This window comes from Triticum aestivum, chromosome 1D (assembly GCF_018294505.1).
Source record: "Triticum aestivum cultivar Chinese Spring chromosome 1D, IWGSC CS RefSeq v2.1, whole genome shotgun sequence".
Lineage (NCBI taxonomy): Eukaryota > Viridiplantae > Streptophyta > Magnoliopsida > Poales > Poaceae > Triticum > Triticum aestivum.
In genome coordinates, this window is record NC_057796.1 from 34,164,881 (window position 1) to 34,190,634 (window position 25,754).

The window sequence follows — 25,754 nt, forward strand, 5'->3', positions numbered from 1 at the left end:
GGAGGCTGCCGAAATCGGCCCACGTAGGTGGCAATATCGTCGATGGTCGCGGGAGGAAGAGAGGGTCGCCGTAGGTTGGGGAGCTATGGCGGATTTGGCGGCTGCCTGATCTGCAAGGGGAGGGGTAGGAGACGAAGTGGTGGTTCTTGGCGGCGATGTGGGGATCGGCAGTCGACGAGGGGATGATTTTTTTAATCTTCGGCTTCGAAGTGGGAGGCTGGGAGCTGAGGTTGGAGCGGGCTCAGCAACAGGTGGCGGTCAACATCAGATGTTCAAGTCAAGACCAGGACATGTCAGCCCAATACCACTTCGATTCTGGTTTTGGACTAATTGTGTCTGGTATTGAGACATGATAGACGAAATGTCTCCTGAAAATTCTTGAGGCACTGGATGTCGACTTCTGCTAAACTTGATGGATCAAAAACATATTTTTCTCTAAATTATATGTATTTTGAGTCTCAATTCTCATATTATTAATTCAAATATTCATGTTTCACACAACCAGATCCCACTGAAATATATTACAAACCTTTTCACAAGAACGCGCAGAATATCATCTAGTCTCACTGAGTGAATAGTTAAAAAAAGTACATATAAATGTAAGAGTGCATAGTTTCTTTTTGTGGCAAAACAGAGTTATATTGTACAAGAAACACAAAAAAAAAATCAATATAACAGTCGTACAGCACACCCTTTATCGGTACCAAACGAAACCAATAATGTAAACGTTATCCATTTTAACGACCAAGGGGGCAAGATTGGATGATTAGCGAGCGAGCCCCCTCACAGTACAAGTGGCAACCATCTTGTCGTTTCAAGCAGGTGCTAAATGATCGATGATTACATGAGCTCCCTTGGTGTTGGCCTTCAAATAATCTACAAGGAACTTGGTCGCATCATCAGCTTGATCACTTAATTTGAGATGCACCTCCTGGAGACTTTTAAGGGCATCAATGCCGAAAAGGCCTTCGAAGGATTGACAAAACGTCTCGATCCTTTCAAGTGCTGGCATTGCATACACTGAAAAGCTCAGCTTTGGAATGAAAGGTGCACGGAAACGAAGCAACTTAAGACTCGGGAATCCTTGGCCTGGAACAAAGATCTCTCCGTCGGACTCCGACATGTTCTTCTTGAGGATCTCCTCCACTTGCTGATTCTGCTTCACTGCATGAAGTGAAAAGGTGAGGGAGAATAACATAGGCAGCCAGCGGAGGAGGTCGAATGTAGTTGCCCGAAGGACTGTCACGGAAAGTGTTAACTTGCTGAGGGTAGTGAGTTTGATGATCCATTGAGGTAGCCTTTCCAATTTATTGCCAGATAGCTCAAGGGCTGTGAGGTACCTAGGTGGAGCGGACATGGAGTATAGTGAGTTAATAAAATCAGACCCCTCATCATTGATTGCCAGAGTCTGCAGACCGCAGCTGCCAAGATACTCAATAGCAGAGCGCAATTCTCTGAATGTTTTACCATTTTTCTGAATTTTGAGCTTGTAAATGGAAAGCTTTCTTAGACTCGTCAACTGATGAAGGCCAGCTACAGCTGTTGAATCCTCAACGATCTCAATGCCTGACAGTATACGAAGTGCCTTCATTGTCTCCTTGTATTTCATTGGATCCTTGCTCTTTTCTTGAGGTAACTTAAACCCCTTGCATGTGTTTTTTTCACCACCAAGTATGCTACTGATCCGTTTGAGCCTGCCTACAGTTTTTGGCAGCTCCCAGACCTTCGTCTGCCTTATGTCAAGAGTCTCCAAATACTCGAGTTTCCCAATGTTGGATGGAAGTTTGGTAATCCCTGTTCTTCGGAGGCCCAAATACTTGAGTACAAGCATTTTACATATGTCTTTGAGATGTTTCTCCTTCAAACCAGTCCAACCCTCAAGATCGAGGACCTGTATTATTGCATCATTGAAACACTGAAAAGGCAGTTGGTGTAGGCTCCCAAATACGGTCACTGATCGCACCTGAGATAAGTTCATGCCTCTGGTAGAATTTATAGGCTTGGAACCACTGCTTTGTATGGAAAGCCGACGCACTTTATTGCTAGGCGCTGGCAACAACCAGTGGCCACCAACCACAGTGATAAAATTCTCTTCCCTTGCCTTCAACACGATATATTCAAGAACCATATCATGCACTTGGAAGGTTTTTACCTTCCCATTGCTGCTGTGTTCCACAGGCCGTATTATCTTCCTTCTTATTAGCTGATTAAAGTATGTTTCTGCAACTTCCTCCTCAGTGAGCCCTTGCTTCTCGCTAGCGAAACCTTCTGCTATCCATCGGCGGGTCAAACGTTTCATCCTGATTTTCCCACCCTTCGGAAATATGCTCAAATAAAGTGAGCAGGTCTTGAGGTCTGCTGGCAAATCATTGTAGCAATGATCGAGTATTCTTGTTACCCCAGTTAGGGTAAGAGAAGCCACTGGCTCTGAAAATAATTTGTCACAAACTTTTCTCCAATCGTCCTTGGATTTTCTTGGGTTGCAGGCAACAAGACCAGATATGGTCACAATGGCCAAAGGCAGTCCGCCGCATATTTTCCATATCTCCTCAGGGACGTCCACCTGTACTCTATCGCTGCCTTTCCTGCTTTTGCATTCAGAAACACTTTCATGGAATAATGTTTTGGGGTCATTACCACCGAGAATATCGACTGTGTGCAGAAGATCACGTCCATATCTTGGGCAGCATGTCTCGCCAACAACTTGAAATCTTGTAGTCACGATTATTCTACTGCCTTCTACATTTTCAGCAGGCAAACAAATTTTGATACTGTCCCATGTTTTCGCAGACCATATGTCATCAATAAAGAGGAGATACCTGCCAAGAATAAGATAGAACATACACGTGAGAAAGAAAACCGCACACCTATGTAAGGAATAAGTTTACCTTTTATGTGGGGGCATTTTCTATGTCAGGTAATTAAGGCTCTTCTTCATGTACGCTTAAAATCAAAATTAAGATGTTATTTCATACCATATGAAATGTTATGTATCTATATCGCGTAATCTCCAATAGTAATGGTAGCTAACACTTTGGAAAAAAAGCTAGAAATTCTTTTGTATTGAACAATGACATATTAGCCAAATGAAAATATCACGACGAGGATTGTTTTTTAATAAATGGATTCATCCTAGTTTCAGAATGCAGTTCCAAATGATTCACTACTCACAGTATGATAACAAAAGCAGTGTCACCATGGACCACCAGACTTAATCGAACCATAAGAAAGTATAATAACAATTAAAGAGAAATGAATATTGTGCATATGCGTTAACCCATACAATTACAGTTTATTTGATAAAATGCGCTCGTATTGACTCATAATGTTGCATCAAGACGATATAAGTAAAACAAGTCCACACACCTCAACACAATCACTCACACTCTAGCAAAAGCCACAAAAAAAACGAAGTCGTACAAGCAAAGCTTTTAAATCTAGACCAATGCAACGGATATATAGGTCAATATACCAGTTTCCATATGGACATAAAAAAACATATCTTTTTGTAAATATCATTTTCACACATATGATCTGATATAAACAAAAAAAAATCGACCAACATGGTCGATATTTGACCCGATATATCCATTGATATAGACGGATCTATGTAGATGACGACCATTCTTTATCAGAAAGGAGTTAAAAGAAGATTATGTATTTACAACTTCATCATATTGTGAAAGTCATGCATGTATAATGTTCTGTAGAAAAGCATATATAACATTTTCATCTTAGAGTAAGAATTTTGTGAATCTTTCTTAAAGATTTTCTTAATTAACAACTTAATGAACTAGAAATCTAAATTTGGTATGTTAAAGCACTGACATCCAACATTTTGTTTCACTCGAAAGACATGTTTTGAACAAGAATAATGAAAATAATTTGGATATATTTTCTCCGATATATCTACATATCATCTGATATATCACCTAATATCCGACGTCCGATATGTCGAAGGCAAGTTGATATGCAACTGATATATCATATTTTAAACCATGCGTACAAGACAAGGACAATGGCTAAGGCGAGGGGGCAGGGCGATCCGCACACTATGCCGCCAACCATGTTGGGGAAACTCATCATTGGCCACCTTGTCTGTTTCTGTCGCCGAAGAATAAACCAGAAATGAGGATAGTGTGTACATCAGTAAATAACCTATGGTGGGGCGATAATTCCTATTGAAGCTTCGGCTCATCTATCCCCGGTGAACAGTAAAATTTAAAAATAGTATTTTTTTCGAAAACTGAAACTATTTTGCATGCAGGATGCTTCAGCGCGCCAGTTGCATTAAAAAATTCATGGGTAAGAGACTAAATGCTCAATGCGTTTTTTCAAACTTCCTCACGGGCTTGAAATTTGTCTTTCATGCCACGTGCTCCTTAAATGTCCAAACTCCACCTAATTTGGCATGGGCATCATCCATTCGACCATCTTGCGCCACAAAAAATTGATTTTTTTTTTTGAAAATTTCTACTATTTTAAACAATTATACATTTCACACATGGGAGGATCGAGACCTGGGTGTAGAATCACCGTGTCCGTAGTGGCAGGTTAAAAAAAAACTATATCATTTCTACATAGCTACAACTAGGGGCGGGTGCAAGCCGAGCCAAATCATGCTCGGCTTGGGTCACCCAAATTCTCAGTCACCGAGCCAATCTCGTTACTCCCGCATACCATGAAACCTACTCCCTCCGTCCGTGAATAAGTGTACATCTAGGTTTTGTCATAAGTCAAAGTCTTAGAGTTTTGTCCAACTTTATAGGAAAAAGTAGCAGCATTTATGACACTAAATTAGTATCATTAGATCCATTTTTTTAAATGTATTTTGATACTATACCAATTTGATATCATATATGTTACTACTTTCTTCTATAAAGTTGGTCAAAATTTTAAAACTTTGATTTAGGACAAAACATAGATGTACACTTATTTGTGGATGGGGAAGTAGCTTGGCTTGAGCTTTGCCTTTGGTTTGATCCATCTCGAGGCAGCTCCCGAGCTTGGCTCCTCAGGTTGCTGCCATGTGAGCCCATATCATAGAGGCGCCTAGTGTGGGTGTGCGTGCGCGTGGCAAACACATGGCATTTAGTAAAGAGAGCCTTAACTCGATGGTTAGGCATGCAGCTGTGCAATTTAACCATCCGGTTTCAATTTCAAGATGAGTGATGCACAAAGATTTTCCTTGTTTATCAAGGATAAGTTTGGTGTGTGGTGGGGCCACTCATCAAGATAAAAAAAATTATACTTCTAATATTTTTTTGAGGTCCATACTTGGTGTGTGGTGGGACTACACTTCAAGACAAAATCTAGGTACTCATACTAATAAGGTTGCGTGCATCCCTAGTTGGTGCAGAGTCGGGGAGAAGTGAAAATCTCTCCCAAATTTTAAATGATAGATGCTAGAGGGTGTGGTCATCTTACATGAAACTTTGCATGAAATTTATTCCAAGAAACTTGATGGAGTTACCGTTAAAGTGGATTTCGGGAAGGCATACAAGTTAAATGGCCCTTCTTGCAACATGCGGTGCAGATGAAAGGCTTTGATATAGACTGGAGGCAGCGGGTTAAGACCTTTGTTTGCGCGGGGGGGGGGGGGGGGGGGGGGGGGGGGGGAGGATTAAAGTAAATGTCGGTGTCATACATTTCTTCCATGCTCAGATGGGGTTGCGGTAGGGGGTAGGGTGATCCGATGTCTCCAATGATTTTCAATATTGCGCCAATATGGTGGCAGTCATCATTGGTAGTGCCAAGCGGGATGTCCAGGTAGGTGGTTTAATTCCGCATATAGTGGATGGGAGGAGGGGGGGGGGGTTATATTCTATAATATGTTGATGACACAATCATGGAACATGATATGGACAAGATGATAAGTATAAAATTGATCATGTGCCTTTTCAAACAACTGTCCGGCCTTAAAAATAATTTCCATAAAAGTGATTTTTCAGCTTTGGACGTGCCAAAGAAGAAGAGAATAACTATAGGCAGTTGTTTGTCTGTGAGATTGGCAAAATTTCATTTACTTATCTTCGGATACCCACCGTAAATTGACGAATAAATACTGGAAGTGCATTGAGGACAAATTTGAAAAGAAACTTAGCTGCTGGAAAGACAAATTAATGTCATATGGGGGTAAGCTGGTACTCGTGAATTCAGTGCTCACGAGCCTTCCTATGTTCACACTTTCTTATTTGAAGTACCCATATGGGTGCGAAAAAGACTCGATTTTCATTGGTCTTGTTTTTTGTGGCAGAGTGATGAGAATAAGGCAAACTATCGCCTAGAGAGGTAGGATATCTTGTGTCACCCTAGGAACCAAGGGGGTCAGGCTATAGATAATCTTGATATGAAAAATATATATTTGTTTAGTAAATGGATATACTGGCTCTCCTCCTCAGAGGAGGGAGTATGGATACAGTTGTTGCACAACAAGTTAAAAAACCTTGTCTGAAGTAATGGCCCAGCCAAATGACTCACCCTTTTAGAAGGTTTGACGAGGACTAAGGTAGCATTCTTTAATAGGGTAAAGTTCTTAATTGGAGATGGTCGCTCTACTCGCTTTTGGGATGATATCTGGTTGGGAGATACGTAGTTAGCTCTGGAGTATCCTTTGCTCTACAATATTGTGCGGTGTTAGGATGCTTATGTGAGCACAATTTTGGGGGCATCTCGTGTAAATGTCCATTTCAGATGAGCGCTAATTGGTACTAGATGGACTGCTTGGATTCATTTAGTTCAAAGGTTGATGGAGGTCACCTTAACTAATGAGGTAGATACTTTTCGTTGGAGACTAACCTTGTCGTGGGTGTTCTCTGTTAAATTGATGTACACAGATCTGAGCAATACTGGGCCGTTTTTCGTTCATACCACATTTGGACCACCAAAGTACCATTAAATATTAAAACTCCACAATTAGTTGGTAATCCTAGATGTTGTTTTCATCAATCAAACCGGGGGAGGGGGGGGGTTGAATTGTTATTCGAACATATCTCAAGGGACTAATGAATGATTTGAAGTCTATTGCATATTATGTCCCATAGGGTGCAACAAGGGAAATGGTTGGTGGTCCCTACTTCAAATGGGACACGTGTTGGCAAATATGTCCAAGCTTAGCTTCTACTCCCCCCCCCATTCCTTTATATAAGGTGTATTTGCTTTTTTGATAAAATTTCACAATAAGATCTATTTCTTCTAATTCCACATAATTCCATTTTTAACCCTCTAGAAAAAGGAAAGTATCTCTCCCACAATTGCATGTATCTCTCCTTGTGGAGAAAAAAAAGAAACTATATCTCTACCGATTGCGTGTATTTCTTCCTTTCGTAGACTAAATGATTTACTTGCCGCTAATCAATGATTTAGCAAATGTTAATTTCATCCAAAATTGTCTATAATTATGTGCCTTGATCACTATGCTGAAAATAATACACCTTATATAAAGGAGTGGAGGGAGTATATTATAGTGATCCAAGATAACATTAAGTCCATAAATATGTTGATACTATCCGAAGGAGATCGAGGTTGTTATGGTCACTTTATTTCTCAAGTGTGCCAAATCATTAAACCCTAAAACACTAAAAAAATCCTCGTCTTTGTCCAACTATATCTCTTCATTTCCATTACCCAGAGCATCTGAATACATTCTTTTGGATCCTCCGAATAACTCCAAAGATACTCGTTAATGTGGGAAATATGCCCTAGAGGCAATAATATTTGTATTATTATATTTCTGTATTCATAATTAAAGAGTTTATATTCTATGTTATAACTGTTATGATCCTGGAATATGCGGTTCAGTGGAAAACTCATATGCACGCGTGGAATGATAAACGATTAAATAAAAGGTTCTAGTCTTTGCTTCTAAGATTAGCCCAAGTGTTGTTCATGATCATGTTTTCCGTATCTTAGGATATCGTTGAGTGTAACGATAGTACTAAAAAAACATTGAGATTATGACGTTGGAAGAACAACCATATTGAATCGACCCAAACTCGTTTGTTATGAATTGAGTTTATATCAATTGTAATAACACAGAGTGTTAACATATGATTTTTCTCCTTAGACCATGAGAGTATCGTAGTCACTTCTTACCATATTGTGGACTTTGGAGTTGGTCAAAAGTCACCTGTAACACGGTGATCATAACGACAACTTATAGGCTCATCGAAAAGTTTGACAAGGGACTAGATAACTCAAGAGTGGTATTTGCTCCTCTGACGATGGAGAAATATTCTTAGGGCCCTCTCAGTGTGACCGCATCCATCATCGTCTGGCTAGACACAAGTGACTTTGTCACGGGGATGCCGGAACACGACAACGAGAAAGAAGAACAAAACCAGTGACGAGGATATCGGTATTGTGGGCATGTGATGACTCAGGACCGATGCATCTCGGGTGTTGTAAAGTCTCATGAAGCAAAGGCAACATAACATGATAACCAAAGGTTCACTCAAATATCATTCCTGTGCTCATGGGGATCGATATGTACGTCCACGGTTTCGCTGTCTCGTTCATATCTGCGAGTTACCGAACCTACGGGGTCACAAGCTTAAGGCCATCATGATCCGCTGAGTATCAGTAGGATGGGAGTGATGAGAACATATTTGCGGATTGTTTCATTAATATTCGGAATAGTTCTGAGAGGATCCGGAAGCGTTTCGGGGTCACCGGAACGATTTCAGAGAGTGGTCAGGTAATACCGGGTATTACCGATAATTAATATATAGGTGGAAAATGTTTGTGGGGGTGTTAAATTGGTCCAACTTGGCCCAAGTGGAGTAGCCCCCCCTTATGGATGGGGGATGCCAAATTGGACTAGGGGAGGAGTTACCTTACCCCCCTTAGCCGGCGCCCCAAGGAGGGAATTTCCCTCCTTGGTGGCTGCCCTCTCCATCTCCTCTAACCTATATACACTAGGTTTTTTGCTCTATGGAAGATACAAGTTTTGGAGCCTCCTCTAGTTCATCTAGCACTAGTTCTAGTTTATCCTAGTTGACTAATTAGAGCTTGGTCTAGTTCCACTAATCCTCATAATTAGTAATCTCCTCCCTGTAATTCTCCAGCGATGATCAGTTCTGGACGGTGAAGCGCTGCCGGATCGTGAAGGTTACATCTTGCAACCAACTAGAGAGGCCATGCATTCGTTGTTCAGTTCGAGTGACTGTGCATGGTCAGTATGAGGGATCGTTCATCGATGGTTTGAGCGAGTCCAAATACGATCTACACCGACACGTTCTTCTTCCCCTGCAACTCGGTGACGGTAACGATCGTGATCCCAACCCATTATGCATATTCATATCGATCTTGGGTGTGCGTAGGCGCGATTTTTTTTGTTTTATACTACATTTCTCAACAGTTGCAAACCCCAAGTCTTATGGAACCTCCAAGAAAATTCCATTCGGAGCCACAGAAATACTTGTCAACCCTATGTATATGGCTCAAAATTTTGAAAAACATCCGATCAAATTTAGAACACTACGAGAAGCTTGCGTCGGTGAGCCTATGTCCAGTTAGAGCATCTAGACTATTCTTGGTTGGACCCTCTGATCTATTTGAATGTTGCCTCCTTTAGTTTGGTCTTATATGCCGAACAAAATCTTTGGAGCCTCTGAGCTATGCAAAAAAGGTGTGTAATGATCACATTTTGGGGGTACAACTATATATCCCCACGTATTCTACCAATTCTCTTGACGCTCAAACACCCTCATTTTGAATCCCATTTTCTAAGAGGAAGCTTCTGTTCCTTGTGCTCAGTTCAAAGGGTTTTCTACTCCCACACTCAACCAACTCCATTGGTCTCTACTTTCCCTCCTTGCTTTCCAATCTAACCTCTCCAATTCAAAGATCCATCTTGAGAGAGTTTTGAGTAGAGATTAATCATGAGGAAACATCAATGTTGTTAATTTTGGACAATGTGCGCCTCCTAGATCACTAGGTATGTTTTGATTTCTTCAAGGTTTAAAGGAACTTTGTTTTTAAGGTTCTCATTAAACCTCATCATGGGCAGCCCGACCCGGTGATACGTCTCCAACGTATCTATAATTTTTGACTGTTCCATGCTATTATATTATCTATCTTGGATGTTTTATATGCATTTTGGTACTATTTTATATCATTTTTTGGGCTAACCAATTAACCTAGTGCCCAGTGCCAGTTGCTGTTTTGTCCTTGTGTTTGACTTTTTCAGAAAGGAATATCAAACGGAGTCCAAACGGAATAAAACTTTCGCGATGATTTTTCTTGGACCAGAAGACACCTGCATAACTTGGAGAGAGGGCCAGAAGGTTCACGAGGAGGCCACAAGCCTGCAGGGCACGACCCTAGCTTGTGGGCCCCTCGGAGGTCTTCTAACCCTAGTTCCACCTCTATAAATTCCCAAATATTCCCAAACCACCAGAAGCGTCCACAAAAATACTTTTCCGCCGCCGCAAGCTTTTGTTCTTGTGAGATCCCATCTTGGGGCCTTTTCCAATGATCTGCCGGAGGGGGATTCGATCACGGGGGGCTTTTACATCAACCCTATTGCCCTACTAATGATGTGTGAGTAGTTTACCGCAGACCTACGGGTCCATAGCTAGTAGCTAGATGGCTTCTTCTCTCTCTTTGATCTCTACTACAATGTTCTCCTCAATGTTCTTGGAGTTCTATCCGATGTAATCTTCTTTTGCAGTGTGTTTGTTGAGATCCGATGAATTGTCAGTTTATGATCAGAGTATCTATGAATATTATTTGAGTCTTCTCTGAACTCTTTTATGCATGATTAAAATAGCTTTCTACTCCTCTCTGATCTATTGATTTGGTTTGGCCAACTAGATTGATCTATCTTGCAATGGGAGAGGTGTTTTGTGATGGGTTCAATCTTGCGGTGTCCTCACCCATTGACATAGTAGCGGTACGAGGCACGTAGTGTATTGTTACCATTAAGGGTAAAAATATGGGGTATATATCATATTGCTTGAGTTTATCCCTCTACATCATGTCATCTTGCTTAAGGCATTACTCTGTTCTTATGAACTTAATACTCTAGATGCATGCTGGATAGCGATCAATGTGTGGAGTAATAGTAGTAGATGCAGGTAGGAGTCGGTCTACTTGTCACGGACGTGATGCCTATATTCATGATCATTGCCTTGGATATCATCATAGTTATTAGCTTTTCTATCAATTGCTCAACAACAATTTGTTTACCCACCATATGCTTTATTCAAGAGAGAAGCCTCTAGTGAAACCTATGGCCCCCGGGTCTATTTTCCATCATATATTTTCAGATCTAGAAAACCAAAAAAACAAAAATACCTTGCTGCAATTTATTTGTTTTACGTTCTAGTTATCTCTAATAGAGATCTCTACCACATCTCATCCTAGCAAGTGACCGTGAAGGGATTGACAACCCCTTTGTCATGTTGGGTGCAAGTGTTTGATTTTATGTGTAGGTGCATATATTGGAGACTTGCTTGTACCTTCTACTGGATTGATACCTTGGTTCTCAAACTGAGGGAAATACTTATCTCTACTTTGCTGCATCACCCTTTCCTCTTCAAGGGAAAAACCAACGCAAGTTCAAGAAGTAGCACTCGATGACCCGTCCCAAGCCCGACCTGAAAACCCAAGCCGGGGTGGGTCGGGCTTGCCTCTCGGGCCGGGATTTGTTTTGCAGCTCGAAAGTATATTCAGGACGGGCTCGGGCTTTCATTTTTGCACTTTTTGCGTCGGGCTCCGGGCTGGGCTTACATGTAATAGCACTGAGAAACATCATTCGGGCTAAGCTTTCGAGCATCGGGCCTATATTCTGGTCAAGCTCGGGCTTGAGAAAGTGTGTATTTGGGGCTTCGGGCCGGGCTCAGGCTTGGAGTTTGGGGTTCAGACTTTTTGAAGCATGGTTCAAAACCCGACCCGATATATGATCAGGTTTAGTTCAAATTGTCCAAAATAAACAACATTGATATTTCTTTTTAATTAATCTCTTACTCAAAAATCTCTAAAGATGGATCTTTGAATTATATTAGAGAGGTTGGAGTGAAAAGTAAGGAGGGAGAGTAGAGACCAATGGAGTGCCTTGAGTGTTGTAGTAGAAAACTCTTTAAACTGAGCACAAGAAACGTAAGTTTCCTCTCCGAAAATGGGATTCAAAATGAGGGGCTTTGAGCTTCAAGAAAAATGTTAGAATAGGTGGGGATACACACACACACACACACACACATAAGTTGTACCCCAAAATGTGAAGTGTGCCTATACCTTCATGATCATAAGCTATGGCAGCACATATTAGTTGGTCCTTTGTGGGCCATTCATGGACTTTGTCCCTCACAGATCTCGCAATCGAGATCTTTGTGGCCATAGATCCTTTGTGTTTTGAAGCATCTATCAACATGGAGTAGGACATCTCTAACTATACAAACCATGGGAAACATCATTGAGCCCCACCATGTTTGCATTATCCTAATATTTACTCGTTTCTTATACAAGCTTTGCTTTCACTCTGTAAAAGCTTAAAATTTGCCAACAACCAAAAATCTAAGCTAGACCTCTACCTATAAGTTTTCAGAAGTCTATTCACCCCTCACTCTTGAGATACTTTATCCCCGCTCATAGGGTTTGTATGACTTATGAGATAACCATTGAGAGGACTATGTTTCCATAATGTTTATTTCAGATACAATCATATTGCTTCAAGTGGAGTATCAATGGTAACATGTACCTACAATGTTTGATGGAGTTACCTACCTAAAGCTCTTAAAATGTATTTATAGGCATTTTATGAATCCAAGATTCACGCTGAGTTGTGGATGACAACCATACTATCAAGAGTGGCACAAGTAAAGGTATTTTGATTTGAAACTTCGTGTAAGATTGTAAACCCAAAGTCGTCCTCAATAATCCAGTCAAGGCACCTCCATTCTGAGTATCTATAACCCTGGAGAAATACCATGGTGCTCCCATTTTGGTTTTGGTAATGGATGACAATCCATATGGATTAATGGTTGCCTTGAGTTATATTTGAAGGGTTTGTCCATCGGCATTGCTTGAAGACCATTTCTTGGTTTCAAGGTTATAAGGAGGAGATTATCTTTTGACCAAGGTGCTATTCAAGGAGTTATCCAATTGGCCATGTGAGAGTTGAGCCTATTGCAAGCATGTCTTGGAGAAGTAGATTGTGTGAACATTCATGTTTACCTTCAAGACATCATCTTTATAAAGAGAGAAGATATGATACAAGGTTGATCAAGACTAAGTTCTAAGAGTGGATTCAGTTGATCAACACACAAGCATAGAAGATGTACTATAAGTGGGGTCAAGTGATCCCATAGTATAGTAACTATTGTCCATTATGCTTTGTGTACTAACCCATGATCTATGTGAGATTTCTATATGGGGTTAGGTATCTTTCCGTGGGCTTGCATCAAAAGGAAGATATCATATAACCCATGGAGGATGACATCAAGTGGTGATCATCATCAAGGTTGCATTGTGTAAGTTCAAGTAGAGCATCACGAAGAGATCACATGATTGAAGCTTACTATCCATTCTGGTGATAATGGACATGAAGATGTGCCGAAGAGAGGCTCACCCATAGTGGAGTATGGGGGAGCAATTTACTAGTCTTCATCGAGCCAGCGAAATCAATAAAGGTGGTCCAACTTGAGGAGGTCAAGATCGTCATTATTTATCTCAAGTGGTGTGCAAGGCTAAGGTATATCCTTTCTATCTTACCGGTCTTGGGGTGTTAGTTGGGAGACCGAGTTATATGATTGATAGCCGTACTATCAAGGGGGGCTCTCAATTCAGTAGCTTGATCGTACTGTTTGTAGAGAGCTCAAACCTTTGCATACTTGGCATCATCTTTCTTGGTTCTTGTTTGGTTTTTCTCTATGTGAAGTTTTGGAGCTTGTGGCTATCTTCTTGACAAGCTCACGTTCATCGAAAACAGATTTCATATGCATCTTCTATTATGTTTTTTATGTTGGAGTTTTTTTGGTTCTTCACTTAAGGAGCTTTCGCACTTCTACATTATTGTTGTATTACTCTTGCTATTGTTGTTAGCTTTCTACCAAGCTTTAGTTCATTGAAATCAGAGATCATTTGTAGAAGTTATGACAGTTTTGGTCATACATGTTTTCCTGCTTTGGATGTACCGTGCATGCGAGATGTTGTACCACTCAGTCCTTGGGCGGTACTACCAGCCTTTGTACCACTCCGTCTATCACCCAGAGAGTGATTACTCTTGGGTTTAGGCAGCAGTACACGGTGGTGGCTAGACAGTTGTCCAGGTTATTTCCATAATAATCGGTACAACCGGTGTCGCTAGCAGCTGTACCGCATGGGACTTAACGAACCACCATTGCATGTGTGTGGGAGGTTGTACCAGGGCATGTACGGCCCCAACCACTTCCCGTATGGTGATTCCTCTTGGGTTGGGCGTGGTACTGTGAGGTGGCCTAGCAGTTGTTCAGTTGTTCCTTAATAACTGGTACAACCAGGAAACCAAGTGGTTCCACCGCTCTGTTTGCCAGTGCCACGCTTGTTGATAGGGGCGGCTGTACCGGCCCATGTACCGCCCCAGCCACCACGTGGGGGTGATTCCTCTTGGTTTCGGGGTGCGTTACTAAGTGGTGGTTGTGCAGTTGTTTCGGTTATTATTTCAATAACCGGTACAACGGACGTCGCCACGGTAGTATCGCCCAGGCCGTAGTAACCACAATTTTCCTACATGGAGCAGTAGTACCGCTCATCCAAGCGGTTGTACCGCTTTAGTGTTTTTCTGTAGCATAACGGTTAGATGTGTGGGGGCCTATTTAAGGGGGTGTTCTTCCCCATTGCCCCCAGTGACCTTGTGCAAGTTTTCCCCCATCATTGTTGACCTCTTGGAGCTTGCTTTCTCTCTGTTCCCCCGTGATTCTTGCTTCTTTTTGGGGGAAAAGAGAGATGGGATCTAGATCTACATTTCACTAACCCATCTCTCCTCTAGGTGACGGGAACCCTTTGAATCTAGATATTGGAATTCTTTTTGTTCTTTTCTTTGTTCTTCCTCTCATATTCCTCCATAGCATTAGTTGTTGTTGTGGGATTTGGGAGAGAATGACTTGAGCAATCCGTGTGCTCTTGCCATTGCATTTGGTGCCTTAGTTTGAGTTCTCCACAGTGATACGTGGAAGTGAAAGTTGAGTAGCTTATTACTCTTGGGTGCTTGGTACCCTAGAGCTTGTTCCTCTGGGTGCTTGGGTGCCCTAGACAGTTGGTGTTATTGCAAAGCTTAATCACCGTGGTGTAAAGCTTCGGTATGTTTCGGGAGCCTCCAATTAAGTTTTGGAGATTTTTCCCCAAGCAATTTGTATGGGGTCAGTGATGGCCCTCAAGGGTCTCCAATTGTACGGGTTCGGTGACCGCCCTAAAGGATCCCTTAGTGAAGACATGGCACCTTGCATTGTGCGAAGGAGTGAGGAGAATACAGCGAGCCATAGCGCTTGGGGAGCAGTGTGCCTCCACAGAGATCTACCGAATATTAGCATCCACAAGGGTGTGAACTTCGGGATGCATCCTTATCTCCAATTGCCTCAGTTCTCTTTTACCCGAGTGCTTCATGTTATATATATATCTTTCTATCACATAGTTGTGTATCTTGCTTATCATAAGTTGTTAGTGCACACAGTGTTGGAAATATGCCTTAGAGACAATAATAAAATGGTTATTATCATATTTCCTGTTCGTGATAAATGTTTATTATTCATGCTAGAATTGTATTGATCGGAAACTTAAATACATGTGTGAATACGTAAAACTACACCGTGTCCCTAGTAAGCCTCTACTAGACTAGCTCGTTGATCAAATATGGTTAAAGTTTCCTAACCATGGACGTTGTCATTTGATAACGAGATCACATCATTAGGAGAATGATGTGATGGATAAGACCCAGCCGTAAGCATAGCTTATGATTGTATCACTTTAGTTTTTGCTACAACTTTCTTCATATCAAGTATCTATTCCTAAGACCATGTGATCATGCAACTCCCAGATACCAAAGGAATGCCTTGTGTGCTATCAAATGTCACTTCATAACTGGGTGATCTACAGGTATCTCCGAAGGTGTCTGTTGAGTTGCATGGATTGAGACTGGGATTTATCACTCTGTATGACGGAGAGATATCTATGGGCCCTCTCGGTAATACAACATCGTAAAGAGCTGGCAAGCAATGTGGCTAATTAGTTAGTCACGGATCTTGTATTACGGAACGAGTAAAGAGACTTGCCGGTAACGAGATTGAACTAGGTATGGAGATACCGACGACCTAATCTCGGGCAAGTAACATACCGCTGGACAAAGGGAATTGCATACGGGATTACCCGAATCCTCGACATTATGGTTCAACCGAAAAAGATCTTCATGGAATATGTGGGAACCAATATGTGCATCCAGGTCCCGCTATTGGCTATTGACTGGAGAGGTGTCTCAGTCATGTCTACATGATTCTCGTACCCGTAGGGTCCGCACGCTTAACGTTCGGTGACACTAGAGTAGTATTGGGATATGTACGTTGCTGACCGAATGTTGTTCGGAGTCCCGAATGAGATCCCAGACGTCACGAGGAGCTCCGGAATGGTCCGGAGGTAAAGATTTATATATGGAAATCATGTTTTGGTTGCCGAAAAAGTTTTGTGCATTATCGGTATTGTACCGAGAGTGCCGAAAGGGGTCAGGGGTCCACATGCCCCGGGCCCACATGGGCTGTATGTGGGGGGGGGGCGTCCTAGCCTACATGGGCCATGAGAACCAGCCCCAAGAGGCCCATGCGCCAAGGATAGGTGGAGGATGAAGAGTCCAAGGAGGGAAGGCACCCCCTTAGGTGCCTCGGGGAGGGAGGACTCCTCCCTCGACCGCCTCCCCTCCTTGGAGGAGGGGCTAGAGCTGCGACCCAGCCCTCCCCCTTGCCTCCTATATATATAGCGAGGGAGAGGGAGGGGCTGAACAAACCAATTCCCACGCCCCGGCGGCAACCCTACCTCTCCCATAATTTTGTTTTCTTCTGAGATTGGTTCCGGCGGCGATTGGCGAAGCCCTGCCGGCACTACGTCACCACCATCTCCACCACGCCGTCCTACTGGTTGAGATCCCATCTACTTCTCCACCCTTGCTTGCTAAGGGGACGTCATCGAGCCATACGTGTGCTGAACGTCGAGGTGTCGGCCGTTCGGTATTTCATTTGATTGGATCGCTATTGGATCGTGAAGAGTACGACTACATCAACCGCATAATATACGCTTCCGCTTAATGGTCTATGAGGGTACGTGGACACACTCGCTCCTCTCGTTGCTATGCTTCTCATAGATAGATCTTGGGTGATTCGTAGGAATTGTTTTGATTTTCTTGCAACGTTCCCCATCACATAGTTATGCCCACTATATTAAGGTTTTGTGCTTGACAAATTAAACGCTAAATTTATTCCTCATTTGTTCAAGACTAAACCGTATTTGGTTTAAAGCGCATATTCAACCCCCTAGGCGATATCCACGTCCTTTCACCAGGTACCTTCAAAGATTTGTCTTATGATAATATAGAGTTAGTTAGGATTGCTTCTCCATAGGATTCAAACCCAGATTTCTATACCGTTGTAACTACTGCACCTTTTTGTTCCATTACTACCGAGTCATTTTTTTGTCGAGACCTTCTCTGTTAGCTTTGGCACCTCTGAGCAAAATAGTTTTTTCTCGCACTTTGGAGACCTCTCGGGTTGCTTCTCCATTTTGTCATAGTATAGGTCATGCACCTCCGCATATTTTTACATGGCATCTCCAAGCTGTGACTATGTCTTTAATGTCCAATTCTCATTTGAGAGCTACTCTATCTACTATAGTGTTACTAATCGAATTGTTTTATTTGGTACTTCTGAGACAGTTCTATTCTCGCATAAAAGAGCCAACTTAGTTGTTCGGAACAACCACTCTATTTTTTCGATACTCGGAAGTACTAAGTTTTTTTCTTGTCTGTGAAAATGCTTTGGCCTGAATGCTTTAACATGTTTGAAAGGTCTGAAAGGCTTCTTATGGTACTTCTGAGCTAGTTATCTCTCAAGATACTGGTCAGATTTCCGATTCTCTCTATATATCCCACAACCCGTTCGTGGTAGTAATCAACCAATTCATATAATTCATTTCCATTTACCACAAGCAAAACACACACACACACAGAGAGAGAGAGAGAGAGAGAGAGAGAGAGAGAGAGAGAGAGAGATAGAGAGAGAGAAGAAGTGATCAGGTGAATCCACGAACACGTTTTGAATCTTTTTACGTGAAGAACTACTACTCCTTTCTTGCGCTCCTACACCCGAAGTTCATCTCTTTCACCATAATCCTATCGTTTGTGTGAGAGACATTGCATGCATTTGGGTGGCGTGTTGTATGGTTCGGTTGTGTGGGGTTCGTTTCTATATATATAAAGCGAGGCGAAAGCCTTTTTTCAGTTCATGAGATATACTTTGATTTAAGATATTTTGAGGAGTTTGTATCAAGTACATTTTCTTTGCTTGTTACTTTTGGAGGGTGTGCACCTTCTAGACGGTTAGTAGCCATGTGAGAATCTTTGTCCACAATATTATGAAGTACTCGTGAGTTTGTAAAGGCAAGGATATCACTTACTTCGGGAAGATCCACGCCTTAGTGATGCGTGACATAGAAGGTCGATAAGTCATTATGGAATAGGTTGGTTGTGCTTGGTGGTGCGACACAACATGGATCCTTATAATCTTACAAAAATTGTTCAAAGCCTCCATCGACATGGAGTGGGATATTGTCGATTATCAAAAGCACATAAAAGCATCGTCGTGTCCCTCTACGTTTGCACCCTTCAATTGAACTCCTTTAGCTACTTGCAATTTATTTTGTTTCCATTGCTTTAGTCTTTCAATTTGCTTGCTAAGTGTGAAGGAAAAAACTAGTTAAAAACAGTCAAACACTAGAAGTTGATTAGTTTCTGTGATAGCTCTATCTAAGCCACCCCTGCTCTAGACCAGAGCGACAATCCTCTCACACTTCTTCGGTCTCTTAGTGAGAATGATAAGTCATTTGTTTCCATTTTATGTGATGACATCTCCTATCCGTATGTTTTCTAGTTCAATTTTAAATCGCCACATAGTTTTAGGATCTTGTAACATTAACTGCTAGAGATAACACTATGAGATGATCTGACGTATAACATGTTTTGTTGACTTATTTAAATGACGTGGAATAAACAAGAGAATATTTTCTTATCAACCATTGTACATGCCCTCACAAGAACTCGAACACATAGTGTTGTATACCTTCTTGATCTGTGTGGTGGTTGGAAGCACATGAATGACTCGACATTCAACAATGGGTAAATGGATGTTCGATGGCTTCTCGACGCAATTAAGGACGAGTATAGTGCTTGGTCTATGGAAAGGTCCAAGGTGTTGGGTGCTTTATTCCTTGGAGAGTAACTATTTCTTTGTGTGTAGGGGTGATCGATTGCGATTTCTCAACAGTGATATAGCTGCGGTATCAATACTATTCTATAAAAAAATTATTCTATCAGTGCAATGTTACACAAAGGCTTTCCATGACAAATTGATAATAAAGATTTTTTATTCTTTGTAATGTTATTACTTTCTAAGGGGTATTAGTCGATTAAAACTGTTGAGATATCACAGGAATGAGTTCAAAAGTAACGAAAAGGAAAGAGAATCCATATTTCAATCTTGAATTGTCACAAATGACAGGAGCAAAGACTTTGCTGAAGCTGGAGACCCCCCCTCCCGTCCCTCCCGCGACGCGCCCGCGTGTGCCGGGGGGGGGGGGGAACCCTAGCCGCAGCTCCTCCCGTTCCCCTCCCCCCTCCCTCCCCCGCCGCCGCCGGCAGGCGTTGACGGGCAAAGCACGGTCGGCGCGGCGGCGGCGGGGCATCTCCTTCCTCCTCTGCTCCGGGGTCCGTCGCGGGTTGGAGCTCGCGGGTGGCGGCGCTGGGCTTCAGCAGGGCCCTGCGGCAAGGCGTCGGTGGCGAGGGCTGGCGGTGCGGCCATCTGGTGGCGGCGCGGCCTCGGTGTGTGCCCCGATGATGGTGCGGCGGCTGCTGGGTGGTCCAGATCGGGTGGCGGCGCGCTGGTGGGCGTCGGGCCAGATCCGCCCGGATCTGGCGCCTGGGGTCTGGCCGGCAACGCTGGGGGGTGGTGGGAGCTCGCCTGAGCTCCCGTGTGCTGCCGGTCGGCGGCGTCTCATGCGGGGCAGCAGGGGGCTGTGGCGGCCGGCAACGCGTGATGGTGGATGCGTGTCCAGCCGGGGGATTTCGAGCTCCCTGTTGGATGGCGCGGGCTGCGCTGGCCTTGGTCTGCGGTCGGCGGCCTCCTTCATCTCCGGGGAGGCAACGACGTGGTGGCGGTGGTGCCCTGGGGGAGTGTGGCCGGCGGCTCCGACGCGGGGGGCTCACCGGGCGGCGCGGGTTGGGCAGTGGCCGGGGTGGTCGCTGCTCCGACCGTGGTTGGCTCCATGGTGGCTTGGCAAGTCGGCTTCGGCGGCTGGCATGTCCTGGCGTCGGTTCGTCCGTTTGCGGCTTGTCTCGGCCTTTGACCCCTCCTCCTCGTCGTCCGGTCGCCACGTTCGGCGAAGGGCTGGCCTTCTCCCAGCTGCGGTCCATCACTCGTCTCGCGCCCGGTGCGCAGGTCCGAGCTCGTCTCGTGCACGGTGCAACAGGACTGACCTCGTCTCGCACACGGTGTTACGGGACCGAGCTCACCTCGCGCCCAGTGCTGCAGGACGGTCGATGGAGGCCAGGTGGCCGGCCTATTGGGTCTCGGCGCTGGGGGTCGCCCAGGGATACGAAAGGTGGGACCTTTCTGCTCGTCTCTTTGGTTGGGATAGCGGCAGGTCTCGGGTGAGGTGGTGTCAAGGTCTTGGATGTCGTGGCGGCGGCCCTGGTGGTGGTTGCGCGGTGCTCTCGGGCGAAGGCCGTGGCTTGGTGCTGCCCGATGGCCATGGCCGTGTGGGCGGCGTGGTTGCCGGGGTGTGGCGTTCGGTGGCGGTGAGTGTTGGCCGAGGTGAAAACCTGTTCTATCTGCGGACAGACCGGCGGCGGCGAAGATCGTTCCCTTCCTAATGGCGTCGTCGCGGCTCTCGTTGTCCGTCATGTGACTCTAGGGGAAACTCTGATCCTTGGATCGGGCGGTGGCGGCGCTCCGGTGTCGTACCCTCACTAGTAGAAAAGGGGGCTTTTGTCCCGGTTGGTAAGGGCCTTTAGTCCCGGTTTTTGAACCGGGACTAAAGGGTCGTTACTAATGCCTCCCCCCTTTAGTCCCGGTTCTTACACGAACCGGGACTAAAGGCCGTCCACGTGGACGCAGCCTCCCCCCTTTAGTCCCGGTTCTTACACGAACTGGGACTAAGGCCATCCACGTGGACGCAGCCTGGAGCTCCACCTTTAGTCCCGGTTCGTGTTACCAACCGGGACTAAAGGAAATTTTCTGATTTTTTTTTGTAATTTTTTTTTACGAATTTTTTTATTTTTTTTTTAAAAAAAAATTTCTGAATTATTTTAACCTCTAATCTCTAATCACCACCCCTCATCACTGCTCAATTTATCCTCTAATCTCTAATCATCCTCATCATTCCAAATCATCTAACTTCCCGGACGGTCACCCATCCTCTCACTACTCCAGCCTGAGCACGCTTAACTTCCGGGTTCTATTCTCCCTTGTTTCCAAGTCTGCACTTGTTGTTTTCCTGACAATAGTAAGATGTCAATTCTATTAACCCTCAGGAATTTAGCTTGAGCATGAAGTGACACATTTCACTGTTTGAGTTTGAAACTATTGTTTTAAAAAATAATAATTATTTAGTAACACTAATATTTCTGGAATAATTAGTTTGACCATTGTTTGACCACAGTTTGACCAAAATTTGACTAGATTTGACCAAAATTCAAAAAAAACTGAAATAATTATTTAGTAACACTAATATTCTAGAATAATTAGTTTGACCATTGTTTGACCACAATTTGAAATTTTTTGAATTTTTTGCCTCTCCAGATCTTAAAAGCCCCGTATCTTTTTTCTCTTAGGTTTTTGAGTATTTTGAAAATGTTTAACGGGGTTCCCCCGGTTAACTTTTCGAGTAGATGATTTTTCTTATAAAAAACTTTTTCATCCGAGTTCTTATGCAAAAGTTATGCCCATTTTAAGAAATTCCAGAGAGATTTTGCAAAGAAAGTCGAAATTCATATTTGTTAATTTTCCCAACAACTAGACCACATATCACATGGGAAACTTATTTTATTTTATTTTTTGACATTTCCATCATTTTCTTTTGTTTTTTCTAAAACTGAAAAGACGGTCCGGGGGGGTGGGTTAGAGTTTGATGGGCCCTTTAGTACCGGTTCGTGCCATGAACCGGTACTAATGGCTCAAAGCCCATTAGTACCGGTTGGTGGCACCAACCGGGACTAAAGGACTAACCTTTAGTCCGGGTTGGTGCCACCAACCGGTACTAATGGGCATCGCACCCTTTAGTCCCGGTTCGTGGCATCAACCGGGACTAAAGGGCCCAGGTGAACCGGGACTAATGCCTCAGCCGCACGAACAGGGACTAATGCTCACATTAGTCCCGGTTCGTGACTGAACCGGGACTAATGTGAATATTGCCCTGTGACGAAAGCCCTGTTTTGTACTAGTGCCTTCCTGAAGGCGCCGCCTTGGAGCGCATGGTTCGTCATATGTGGCTACTTCTCTTAGTGGTGGTAGTGCTAGGAGTGGTGTTATTGCGCTCAGCGTCTATGTATCCTGCCCTGGATGTGTGCGTGTGTTGCGGTGGCGTGCGTTTGTATTGGATGCTTGATGATCGGTGCTTTATATATAAAGCGGGGCGAAAACCTTTTTCGGTAATTGTCAGAAATATCTAAGAATCAATGCTGAACTTTGAAACCGTCTGAGTTAGAACCCTAAACTATGAAAATTGGTTAAGTTTCAACCCTTCCCTCTCCTTAGACTGTTTTTTATGAGTTGGGGTTGTTTTGACCAGTTGACCGCCCAGTCAGTCACCTAGTCAGCTTTCATGTCACAAAAATAAACGTGTCTAGAAAATATTATGTAAATCAACACTACTATGGTGGTCATTCTGGAAAATTTTCAAACGTTTCTTTGCCAAACTGGTTAAAAAATACAAGAAAAAACACATATTCAGCCCCTTTGTCAAAAATTCACCCAAAAATGGAAGTGTACAGAAACATTTGAAAATTTTCTGTAAAATGACCAATACCATGGTGATCATTATGGGAAAGTTGCAAACTTCTTCGCCAAACAGATTTAAAGATACAAGCAAAATACATATTCAGTCCTTTTATGAGTCAAAATTTGACTAACAAACAGAAATGTATAGAATAATTTGAAACAATTCTATAAAATCAACACTACTATGGTGACCAATCTAGGAAAATTAGAAATAATATCCAGAAAAATCGAAATACAAGCAAAATATCTATTCAGCCCCTTATTTGGTTAAATTTGACCAAAAATGGAAGTGTCCAGAAACAATAGAAAAAATCTGTGAAAGGAACACTACAACAGTGATCATTCCGGGAAATGTTTAAACCTTTCTGTCAAACAAATTAAAAAATACAAGCAAAATACATATTCAGCCCCATTGTTGCTCAAATTTTGACCAAAATTGGAAGTGTCGAGAATAATTTGAGAATCTTCTGTAAAATCAGCACTACCATGCCGGTCAGTCTAGGAAAGCTTCAAACTATTTTTTGTCAAACATATAAAAAACATAAGCAAAATGTATATTCAACAAGATACTGGGGTGATGTGGCAGCTTACTAGATGGATGTCTGGGTGGTCAACTGGTCAAAACTCCTTCAACTCAACCAAAAAAGATTTGAAGACAGGGCAGCGCTGAAACTTGTCCTTTTTGACAGTTCAGAGATCTAACTTCGACGGTTTCAAAGTCCAGGGTTGATTTTTAGACAGTTATAACAGTTTACGGTTGAAATAATACGGACTTCTCTAAAAAAATGAATATTGCATCAAGATTGATTATTTCATGATCAAGTAACGAATTGATTGGATAGTGTACTGATAAATAAGCAAAGCAATGGTGTTTATGTACCTTTTACTAGCCAGACGTTTTTTCAGTTCTTCGCTGACTTGATCATGGCTCATTGTTTCCATCTTGATCTGCTTCGCATCAGAGCTTCCATCGTTCTGCCGCTGTTGTCTACGAAGTGGAAAAAGTAGCTTCAATGTGCTTTTAATTTTTTCCGCCAGGCTCTTCTTTTCGGAACTCCCAGTGCTGCTGCTGCTGCTGCTGCTGCCTTGCTGCTCGTAATCGCGGTCCTGTTGCCTGACTTGGTTGAGAATACTCTTGAGGACTGCATCTTTGTCATAGTTCTGAGACACAGTGACCGATGCTCGATACACAAATTGATTCTGGAGCTTTTGGTACAAAGCAGTCGCAATAGTAGTCTTCCCCACACCGCCAAATCCGACTATGGACAAAACAGCTGGCTCAATGTCAGGTCCATTTACCCACTGCTCAAGCTTCTCCATGTCTTTCCTCATCCCCACGGGCTCCTTCGTACCAATTAGCTGACGGCTTGCTAGCTGATACTCAGCGATTACCTCCGTAGCGTCACGGACTCCAGATGAGCTGCTGCCAGTACATTTGCTTGGGTTGTCCACTCCATATCTGTTGCGTCGTTCTGCAATCTGTTGGGCCCGGACCTTGAGGGCAGCAATTTTGACCGTGATGTCACGGCGATGCCACCAGGTCCGGAGTTCATAGATTCTCATGACTACGAAGAAACATCTGGCTTCGTTCATGGAATCGTGTGGGAGGCGGTGGGTGAAGTCGTCGATGCAATCTTCAACGTCGTACCCGACGTCGCGGATCTGCTTCATCCAGTCCTTCATCCGGTTGTCTTGGTCGTCCGGCGAAGCGCTGAGGTCGCGGAGGAAGGCCTGCATACTGGCGAGCTCGTCGTTGATGTACTGGATGTCATCGCGCACGCCCCTGATCAGAGCATACTCCTGGGCTAGCAGGCCGCCCAGCTTGCCCAGTAGAATTTTCATAGTGGCATCCGAAGCACCTACCACCAACTCCATTTCACTCCCTCTATGTGCTGTTAACACCACAACAATCTTTCAGAAAAAAATTCCTCTCTGATCTGGTCTTGAAATGTGAGCGGCGAACAGATGCAAACAGCAGATTGGTAGTTCAAATCTGTTGCCTCCCCGGCCTGCGGTGAAGAAAGAAAAGGGATGAGCCGTGATGAGTTAAGCGGTCCATAACTAGCAAGTTTCTGAGATTGAAACATAAACTCAAATCGAGTCAGAAAAAAATTGTGGAGAACAAATTATCCCAGATCCAGAGTCTATGCAAATATAGCAAGCAGTGCTCTGATATGATATAGCTAAAATATCTCAGGGTGCTAGACCTAAACACAACATCAGCGTCATACAAGAACAATACTTTGAACATCGATTTATTCACCTCAATGTGGGAATAATTGAATAATTCGAGGAAGAATGGTGTTCACCTGTCAAGCGCACTGACGAGCCCCATCCTTTGGTGCTGGTCCTTTCAGTTAAGTATTATAGCGGCGGAGTGGACAGCACCACAACGGTGTTATATGGATCTGTTGGTCTAATCTAGCGGGCATTTCGTTCTCACCTAACGCAACTATATATAAACACAATGTAAGGGCACCTCCAACGCTCACCCCCAAATTTCCTCTTGCATCCGCCCGCGGACTGGGG

At 43.4% G+C, this 25,754-nt stretch overlaps 1 protein-coding gene across 1 annotated transcript; it reads right to left on the bottom strand.

Annotated features, from left to right (window-relative positions):
• Positions 1-494: 494 nt before the first annotated feature.
• LOC123180111 (disease resistance protein Pik-2) lies at positions 495-25,754 on the bottom strand. Its single transcript, XM_044592073.1, has 3 exons — positions 25,535-25,754; positions 24,106-25,234; positions 495-2,819 (listed from the first exon to the last, which is right to left on the bottom strand). The coding sequence occupies exons 2-3, from the start codon at positions 25,098-25,100 to the stop codon at positions 815-817; spliced, it is 3,000 nt and encodes a 999-aa protein (XP_044448008.1). The 5' UTR covers positions 25,101-25,234; positions 25,535-25,754; the 3' UTR covers positions 495-814.

What these genes read in the sequence shown, in the direction of transcription:
- LOC123180111 (XM_044592073.1), bottom strand. Translation starts at nt 25,100, where the DNA reads ATGGAGTTGGTGGTAGGTGCTTCGGATGCCACTATGAAAATTCTACTG. An exon ending in AAACGTCTGGCTAGTAAAAG is followed by an intron (nt 2,820 to 24,105) that starts GTACATAAACAC and finishes TATTCTTGGCAG; the next exon opens with GTATCTCCTCTTTATTGATG.